This window comes from Oncorhynchus clarkii, chromosome 28 (assembly GCF_045791955.1).
Source record: "Oncorhynchus clarkii lewisi isolate Uvic-CL-2024 chromosome 28, UVic_Ocla_1.0, whole genome shotgun sequence".
In the NCBI taxonomy this organism is placed as follows: Eukaryota; Metazoa; Chordata; class Actinopteri; order Salmoniformes; family Salmonidae; genus Oncorhynchus; species Oncorhynchus clarkii.
Genome location: NC_092174.1, coordinates 8862920 through 8872892, shown reverse-complemented (window position 1 = coordinate 8872892; position 9973 = coordinate 8862920). Strand labels below are relative to the sequence as shown.

The 9973-nt window shown below is 43.0% G+C and overlaps 1 protein-coding gene across 1 annotated transcript; it reads right to left on the bottom strand.

The window, feature by feature from the left end:
• Window positions 1–8133, bottom strand: LOC139386864 (regulator of G-protein signaling 21-like). The gene is made up of 5 exons (XM_071132721.1): window positions 7853–8133; window positions 6272–6370; window positions 5052–5113; window positions 4316–4482; window positions 1–601 (listed from the first exon to the last, which is right to left on the bottom strand). The coding sequence occupies exons 1-5, from the start codon at window positions 7972–7974 to the stop codon at window positions 341–343; spliced, it is 711 nt and encodes a 236-aa protein (XP_070988822.1). The 5' UTR covers window positions 7975–8133; the 3' UTR covers window positions 1–340.
• Between the last annotated feature and the right edge of the window lie 1840 nt (window positions 8134–9973).

Here is a 9973-nt window from a genome sequence, read left to right as displayed (position 1 = left end):
TAGTACATTGTTTATTCCAATAATTACTCTCCAGACTATATATACAATTTACAACTAAAAGCCAACATAACAGATTATTATCATAAATTATTGAATTAATACAAGCAGTGGCAAGACATTTAACGGTAATCAAGATGAACGTTGCATATTAGTATTCGAACACAGTATTCTGTGTCTAGATGGGGAACACTTTAACTGATAGCTGTAAAGTCAAATCTCTTCAGAAAGTCTCATTAAAAAACACAACAACGAGTCACACAGCGAGTCAGATACAGGCATTACACTGCAAGAGAAATCAGAAGGGTGTGTGTGTGTTTTGTGCTACTCTCAGTTTAAGATTCTACAACCAGGCAGAGGAGTCGCCCGTGGCCTCCCCTCGCGGCTCATTGAAAACGCAGGACCGTGACCTCCGGCGGAACATGGTGGTCCCGGGGCCTTTTCTCTTGGTGAGGCGAAGGTAGATTTCGGAAGTGAGGAACCTCGGGTAGCAGTCTTTTTTCATCAGGCTGTAGACTTTGCTCTGTGCCGCATCGAAGCAGGTATTCGTCGGCGTGGTGATGGTCTTCTGGATGGCCACCTTTGTTGCGTAGTCGATGTTGACCTAAAAGTAAAGTGACACTATTATGTTAAGTGGCTCAATCCCAAATCAAACCTTAGATATGGTAATATGGTACTAGCTCCTCCTTCCCATTTGATTGTTTTCAAAAGAAAAGCAATGCTCATTCCAATTGGTGCTTGTACAAAGCACATCTTCCCGTTGATTTTGCGATCACTCAAATATCTATTATGTCCGCTCAAACAAATTCCAATTCCCTTCAAAATTTCAGTTTTTTTATTTGCATCTACACTATACAGTGCCTTGCGAAAGTATTCGGCCCCCTTGAACTTTGCGACCTTTTGCCACAGTTCAGGCTTCAAACATAAAGATATAAAACTGTATTTTTTTTGTGAAGAATCAACAACAAGTGGGACACAATCATGAAGTGGAACGACATTTATTGGATATTTCAAACTTTTTTAACAAATCAAAAACTGAAAAATTGGGCGTGCAAAATTATTCAGCCCCTTTACTTTCAGTGCAGCAAACTCTCTCCAGAAGTTCAGTGAGGATCTCTGAATGATCCAATGTTGACCTAAATAACTAATGATGATAAATACAATCCCCCTGTGTGTAATCAAGTCTCCGTATAAATACACCTGCACTGTGATAGTCTCAGAGGTCCGTTAAAAGCGCAGAGAGCATCATGAAGAACAAGGAACACACCAGGAAGGTCCGAGATACTGTTGTGAAGAAGTTTAAAGCCGGATTTGGATACAAAAAGATTTCCCAAGCTTTAAACATCCCAAGGAGCACTGTGCAAGCGATAATATTGAAATGGAAGGAGTATCAGACCACTGCAAATCTACCAAGACCTGGCCGTCCCTCTAAACTTTCAGCTCATACAAGGAGAAGACTGATCAGAGATGCAGCCAAGAGGCCCATGATCACTCTGGATGAACTGCAGAGATCTACAGCTGAGGTGGGAGACTCTGTCCATAGGACAACAATCAGTCGTATATTGCACAAATCTGGCCTTTATGGAAGAGTGGCAAGAAGAAAGCCATTTCTTAAAGATATCCATAAAAGTGTTGTTTAAAGTTTGCCACAAGCCACCTGGGAGACACACCAAACATGTGGAAGAAGGTGCTCTGGTCAGATGAAACCAAAATTGAACTTTTTGGCAACAATGCAAAACGTTATGTTTGGCGTAAAAGCAACACAGCTGAACACACCATCCCCACTGTCAAACATGGTGGTGGCAGCATCATGGTTTGGGCCTGCTTTTCTTCAGCAGGGACAGGGAAGATGGTTAAAATTGATGGGAAGATGGATGGAGCCAAATACAGGACCATTCTGGAAGAAAACCTGATGGAGTCTGCAAAAGACCTGAGACTGGGACGGAGATTTGTCTTCCAACAAGACAATGATCCAAAACATAAAGCAAAATCTACAATGGAATGGTTCAAAAATAAACATATCCAGGTGTTAGAATGGCTAAGTCAAAGTCCAGACCTGAATCCAATCAAGAATCTGTGGAAAGAACTGAAAACTGCTGTTCACAAATGCTCTCCATCCAACCTCACTGAGCTCTAGCTGTTTTGCAAGTAGGAATGGGAAAAAATGTCAGTCTCTCGATGTGCAAAACTGATAGAGACATACCCCAAGCGACTTACAGCTGTAATCGCAGCAAAAGGTGGCGCTACAAAGTATTAACTTAAGGGGGCTGAATAATTTTGCACGCCCAATTTTTCAGTTTTTGATTTGTTAAAAAAGTTTGAAATATCCAATAAATGTCGTTCCACTTCATGATTGTGTCCCACTTGTTGTTGATTCTTCACAAAAAAATACAGTTTTATATCTTTATGTTTGAAGCCTGAAATGTGGCAAAAGGTCGCAAAGTTCAAGGGGGCCGAATACTTTCGCAAGGCACTGTATATACAAAAGTATGTGGACACCGCTTCAAAATAGTGGATTTGGCTATTTCAGCCAGACCCGTTGCTGACAGGTGTAGAAATCGAGCACACAGTCATGCAATCTCCATAGACAAACATTGGCAGTAGAATGGCCTTACTGAAGAGCTCAATGACTTTCAACGTGGCACCGTCATAGGATGCCACCTTTCCAACAAGTCAAATTTCTGCCCTGCTAGAGCTGCCCGGGTCAAATTTAAGTGCTGTTATTGTGAAGTGGAAACGTATAGGAGCAACAATGGCTCAGCCGTGAAGTGGTAGGCCACACAAGCTCACAGAACGGGACCGCCAAGTGCTGAAGCACATAACGCGTAAAAATCGTCTGTCCTCAGTTGCAACACTCACTACAGAGTTCCAAACTGCCTCTGGAAGCAATGTCAGCACAATAACTGTTTTGTCGGGAGCTTCATGAATTGGGGTTCCAAGGCCGAGCAGCTGCACACAAGCCTAAGATCATCATGCGCAATGCCAAGCGGTGGCTGGAGTGGTGTAAAACTTGGCACTAATGGACTCTGAAGCACTGGAAACGCGTTCTCTGGAGTGATGAATCACGCTTCACCATCTGGCAGTCCGACGGAGAAATCTGGGTTTGGAACGCTACCTGCCGAATGCATAGTGCCAACTGTAAAGTTTGGTGGAGGGGGGAAAATGTTCTGGGGCAAATGCAAACAACAAATGCATCCAATACGTTTGTAGAGTCACAAGCTTGATGTAATCATTGTGTTTTCTAGGAGAATGGGACCAAATACTACACTTTTGACTACTTTAATGCAGATATAAGTGAATTTGTCCTATTGCCACTCACTGTAGTCTCCGCCTAATGTTGAATATGCAATAATATTTGACAAAAACAATCCAGAATTTGAGTGAAATCCATGGTGAAAGCTACTGGAGATTGTGAAATCGTGAGGGGGCGGTACCTTAGAGAGATGCTGGTTGGAAATAGAGTCATTTCATGCAAATATATTAAATTATGCCCATGGTTATATAGAAATTAGATGTTATTTTAGCTATACACCCAATCCTTTCTATTGGCAAGTGTGACTTGTTTAAGATCAGTGGGAGAGGGGTAAATGTACTCTAAACAGCTACAGTTCATGACTGGCCCAAGACACCTTGAGACATTCTTGCTAGTTTATGTTACGCAGAGCCCTCCATGTAAATGCACTTCTGTGACACAATACATGTCCCTGTACTTGGTTTGGAAGTCATGCTCACTTATTCTTCAACTGAGCTTAGAAGACACTAACATCTTCATCTCAAACTGAAAGAGTCTGGGTAATTATTCCACTGGCTCAGTTGCTGCTAGTCGCAGAGAAGGAAAACCACACGGTCACGATCTGTCTTCATCCAATGGTGCCTGAGGTTGTAACGCTTCTAAACCACACACGCTTCTGTAATGGTCATATCTGTCTTACTAGGGGAGTAGAGCATCTTCTTAACCACAGGTTTATCATGCACTCAGGGCTTTGTTCATGCCTCATACTCATTGTAACCTCTGCATAATTCCAATGCGTAGTTTATAAAAGTCGAAGTCTGTATAGCGGTGAATGTTGATGCATTTGCATCCAGTCTCCTTTTGAATTAGATCAAGACCATAGAAGAGCAACAAAAATGAGATTTGATCATTCTGTGAATGCTTGACCAACTAGCAGCTTTAGGGAAGTCCCATTGATGTGGCCCCAACAGTTTCCCCAATTGCCATTAATAGGGCCCACATGGTCAGGGAAACATCTAGACCCTATACAGCTTATAAAGCTCCAGCAAGGCCTATTTGGTTTCGTTTCTCAAGCACCATATATACCTCCTTTGGGGCATCGGCTTCAATGAAGACAGCATACATCTGCTTGGCTTTGGTGATGAGCCTGGAATCCGAGTCGATGGTCTTGTATTCCTCACAGGCCAACCAGAACTCAATGTTCTCCTCACTGAACTCTGTTCTGAGGAACTGAGAAAACGTCTCCACTCCATCTACTCGGGGGAGAAGAACATAGTCTTTAATGATCCATTGGATTTATTGGATTCAATCGTGAGGCTTATATGGATAAAAAACAACATGTACTGCTCCAGAATAATGGCGACAAAGGGATCTGCACTGTGCCCACTGATACTATGGATGAGTTACTTCGTAACTTACACTTGATTGAATTTCAGACTGCATTAATTGAGATTTGGCTGATTTTGGTTAATTCCGATTCAAAATAGAAATGGTCAAGCTCTGTAGATTCCCAACCTGCTCTCAATGGAAAGTGGGAAAGACCATATTGAACATTCAACCACTGATCTCAATGACTCATAGAGCGAGCCCTGCAAAATTATTCACAGCTGTAATGAAACACTCTTTCAATAGACATATCAGGAAGTTAGACAGGTTTGATAGTCTTACCTAACACTAAAAATATAGCAGTGAAACTCCATTGTTCTCTCTTCTAACCTTTAATTTCCCTAAAGACACTGTGGCTTCCCATTAAAGTTGTGCCTTGAACAAAAATAGACTCGCAATTTGTGACTAAATCAGACATCGCCGGTTTCAATCTAACCTGAATGTCTGAGCAGCTCTTCAAAGGTGCTACTCCAACTCAAAGCTGCCTCCGGTGAGATGCTGCGGAAAAAAAGAGTCAGAGATACCATTTAAGTCCTTTGCTAATGATGTGTTTATTTGTTTATATATCTTTCTGTGCAAGCCTGTTGAACACTGATGGTGGGTTACAGTATGTCTAGCTTCTGTTGTTTCCCAATGGTATTTTGATTGAGGAAAATAAACTGTATAGTCCATGAATTTAAAGGGGTATTTCAGCTAAATTACACATTTAGATATTTGTTTCCTTGTAGTAGTCTATGGGCTGGGCAATGCTGCTTAGGACTTATGGCAACAACGATTTAAATGTAATTGCGCTGAACTAGCCCATTAAAGGCCCGCACAGACTATAAGATTTTAGCCGTCTCATATGCCACCCAGACAAAATGTACACATTGTGGGCAAATTCTTAGGTCGTAAAACGATTGTCGGGCGTCTCACTGTGACAGGGTCTTGGGTTTGCCCATTTAAGTACGACTGTGTGCGGTCATAGTCTCCAACAAAGTTCTGGCAGTGTCAACAATGTTGAGCCTTTGTCGTGCAGTGTGGCGTGCAAATATTTCTTCAAAATTAGAATTCACACATCGGATAATGAAAACTTGGCGCAAGTAATGGCCTGTGTGTAGTTCCAAATAACATAGACACACGTCGGCTGTCAACATGTCAACGCTTGTATTGTGTAACCGGCAATGACTATGCTGGGGGCGCATATCCCATTGGAGCTACGGGCCTAACATTCAGTGTTAGCGTTTCCATGTTGTGATGTTCCTCTTCCATTTGAGAGTTGAGCTCCTCATGACGAGGAGCGCACGCTCACAGAGGTAGGAGGAGCAATGTCTGTCAGTCGTCAGCTTGTTGTTGTTCTCTCGATGCCGTGCTTGATACGTCCAGTTGAGGTAGCCCAGCCCGGCTGACCTAGCCTCGCAAGCCAATTGCAGGATGGGACGACAGAACTGAAGCAAATCATACAATCTGGCCAAGTTGATGTAAATTAGGTCACATCGCACAGTGTGACGTGTAATAATCGTAAAAGACTAAATCCGACGTACAGTGTGGAAAGCCCTTGAGATTGAAAATGCTCTTCAATACAAATTGGGTAACTGGGGCAATTAAACATGTTATGTTATTCTGCAGGGCAATCTCCTTCCAGTGCTTTGCCTCTACACTTGACTGACGCCTTACTTGCTGGTTGCGGTGGTGGTCTTCTTTTCTGGACTGATGTTTTCATGGGAGCCTGACTTGGTCAGCAGAAGGCTCAGTTGGCACCTCTTGTCTTTAAATCTGCAACCAGAGTTAATGGAACACTTTACATAATGATTACATTTCGGTTTACTGTACAGCAGTTTAATCATAATGAATGAAATCACTAGCCTGGCCCCAGACCTGTTTGTGCTGTCTTGCCAACTCCTATGGTTATTATTACGCTAAACATTGTTTCAGTCGGCAAGACAGCGCAAACATATCTGGGAACCAGGCTACAAAATCACAACAACAGAGTAATAAACCGGCCATTGTTTACTCAAGCCGAGGACCTTTAACATGGACGATCACATGATAACGGAAATAAATAGGACCTCTTCTTTCATTCCACCTGGGCCACATGACGCAAAGGCCAACAGAGCAAGCAGTGTTTCACTAAAGGCAGCAGTGGCATCTCATGGGGTGGACAGTGCCCTTGAGAATGACAGCAAAGTGAGACGGTGTTGGGTGGACAGTGCCCTTGAGAATGACAGCAAAGTGAGACGGTGTGGGGTGGACAGTGCCCTTGAGAATGACAGCAAAGTGAGACGGTGTGGGGTGGACAGTGCCCTTGAGAATGCTAGCAAAGTGAGATGGTGTCAGCGTGCCAACCATCATTCTGAAACGAGGAACCAACCACGCACATATGCCCTGTAGACACAGAACAAAGGCCGACCAAGGGGAAATGTACTTCTGCACCTCTTCTCAACGAACCAGTATCTGCAACACGTTCAAGGGAATTTGTATGGACAGGAATTCACACCGACGGACACTTGAAACGGTGTTGCAAATCATTGAAAAGTTGCATTTCCCGTCTCCTCTCTACCTCCTGTCGAGGTTGTATCGTTCAACTTTGTGTCGTTAAATGATGGATAGTCACGAGGAACACATGTTTTACCAGGTCACAATTCATCCCCATGGCGTAGAGTCATTTCATTTGCCTCACAGTTCTACATCAAAAGTATCAACAAACCGAGACAGCCCCAAATGACTTCACACCCTCAAACAAACGACGCCGTGGCACTTTAACAGCTACTCTGCGTCTCCTCTTGTCTCGTTGAGAACTCAGAGATGCCAAATAAACGAACCAAGGTACAGAACTCACGGTTGTTAGTGCTAGGGTGTCACTTTAACGAATGAACATTTCTTTTCTGATCTCCTGCTATTGAGAGAATGGCAATGGCTCTCAGATGCACATGTGCCCTCTCACTCTGTAGAGACAAGTCAAGCGTGGTGCCATGGCAGACCCCCTTACATTATGAAGTCAACACCAACACTTAATGAGTGGAAGAGTTGTGGAGGAGAAAGTCACAATATAAGAGAAGATATTCATACTAGCGATAAGGTTTTCTCTGTCTGTCTCCCATTGCTGTTGTGCAATGCAAAGAAAAGGAAGTGGCATTCTTACAAGATGTAATGAAACAAGGTCTTAAAAGCTTCACAGAATTGTTAAAATACACCAAAAAAATCGAATTCTGCTTTCAAATAAAAAGGATAGGAAGATTTCAAGTGCAAAAAACCTACCTGGAATTACTATCTTTCATTCTCGGTGCCTTCAAGTCCTTAGGACCAAGCATTTTGAAATACGCTTCCTCCTTTGGGGACAAAAAGTTGAATTGAGGAAATAGAAAAACAAATGTCTCCATGCTAGCTTCCTTCTAACTTTAGCATTTGTGAAGGCAGACCACGAGCAGCTCTTAGTGTTCGTTTAACCCCATCGTTTGTACCACATCTCTTTTTAAAGCTTCGCATAGCTAAAATGTTTCCCCTGTACCTTTCACACGGCTTCCTGACCTAGGTGAACTACTGAGTTTACCGCAGCATCAGTGATAAAGAAAACCCCCTCATGCTCAACATCCTGCTTTAAAACTATTAACTATGAACTTCAAAGAAAACAATAACTTCCTATTACCAGACAAATACTGCATTTACATTAGTAATACTGTACAAACCTGGATTAGGCCTACATTATGACTCCATCAAGCATTAAGTGATAGATTGATATGCAAAGCTACTGTTGCAAATGTTCGGATCAAAGGTAAATTGAAGCACTTTCAACCTGTATTAATAGTGTATTGAACCTGTATTGAATCACTTTGAACCTGTATTAATAGTGTATTGAACCTGTTCAAACCCGCGCTTTGAATGCAGCAGGTAGCCTAGTGGTTAGAGGGTTGGGCCAGTAACCGAAGGTCATTGATTTGAAAACCCGTTCCGATAAAGTGAAAAATCTGCCGATGTGCCCTTGAGCAAGGCACTTAACCCTCATTTGCTCCAGGGGCGCTGTACTACTATGGCTGACCCTGTAAAATTACACATTTCACTAAACATATCTGGTGTATCTGACAATAAAAAAAAATATATATATATATACACTGAGTGTACAAAACATTAGGAACACATGCTCTTTCCATGACAGACTGACCAGGTGAATGCTATGATCCCTTATTGATGTCACCTGTTAAATCCCCTTCAATCAGTGTAGATGAAGGGGAGGTGACATGCTAACCTTTTACTGCAATGTGCTAAATCAGGGTCACACAGTATGGTTCTTGGTAGTCTTAAACAAATCTACTTTGAGACAAAAGTATACACCTCACACACATGGTTATGGGCTTAAACATTCCACCCATGACGCCACTAAAGGGTGACTTGATTTGACTGCAGGAAAGAACTACAGAAGGATTTTTAGGCCTTGAGACAATTTAGACATGGATAGTGTATGTGTGCCATTCAGAGGGTGAATGGGCGAGACAAAATGTAAGTGCCTTTGAACGGTGAATGGTAGCAGGTGCCAGGCGCACCAGTTTGAGTGTGTCAACTGCAATGCTGCTGGGTTTTTCCCCCCTTAAATAGTTTTCCGTATCTATCAAGAATGGTCCACCCCCCCCCCCCCCCCCCCCCCCCAAAGGACATCCAGCCAACTTAACACAACTGTGGGCCCAGCATACCTGTAGAATGCTTTGACCCGACGAATTGAGGCTGTTCTGAGGGCAAAAGGGGATGCAATTCAATTTTAGGACTGTGTTCCTAATGTTTGTACACTCAGTGTTTATACTGTATACAGTGTATCGTGTGACTTGACCGGGTATCAAAACATGAAGCGCTGTCAAGTATGATGATAATCTCAGATAATTATATGGGTAGTTGTTTGACAGTGCATGATCTAACAGTGATCGATGGTGTTGCTGCGACTACGTTGTTGCCTTCTACAGGTGTCCTATCAGGCCGTGTGTCTGCAAACTGCTAAAAATGAACAGTGTTGCGTCATAACAGCCAGCACACAATTGACACACCCAATTAGCATTCTCCTCAAAGGAAGCCAGAGGTTTAAACACTCCACGAGCGAAACATCATCCCCTCATTCAGATAATACGAGGGGTGGTGGTTTTGCAACTTATCGGCAAGATGTCATCTCAAAGTGCAAGGCGCTGTCGTTCCCGATTGACAGAGTAATTCTGTGATTCCGCCGCGCTATCGGCAGCCAGCCAGTGAAGAGATAGAGTGGAATGAGATGGAATGGATAGTAAAATGGGTTTGCATAAAGGCTGGGTACGGAGGCCTGGCGGTTTCCAGGGCATCAGTGGTTTAATAGAGATAGACAAACCCACAGTGACACGGCGGAGAGCAACAGGGAATAGGTGC

What these genes read in the sequence shown, in the direction of transcription:
- LOC139386864 (XM_071132721.1), bottom strand. Translation starts at nt 7,974, where the DNA reads ATGGAGACATTTGTTTTTCTATTTCCTCAATTCAACTTTTTGTCCCCA. An exon ending in ACCACCACCGCAACCAGCAA is followed by an intron (nt 5,114 to 6,271) that starts GTAAGGCGTCAG and finishes TTTTTTCCGCAG; the next exon opens with CATCTCACCGGAGGCAGCTT. An exon ending in AAGCCGATGCCCCAAAGGAG is followed by an intron (nt 602 to 4,315) that starts GTATATATGGTG and finishes CTTTACTTTTAG; the next exon opens with GTCAACATCGACTACGCAAC.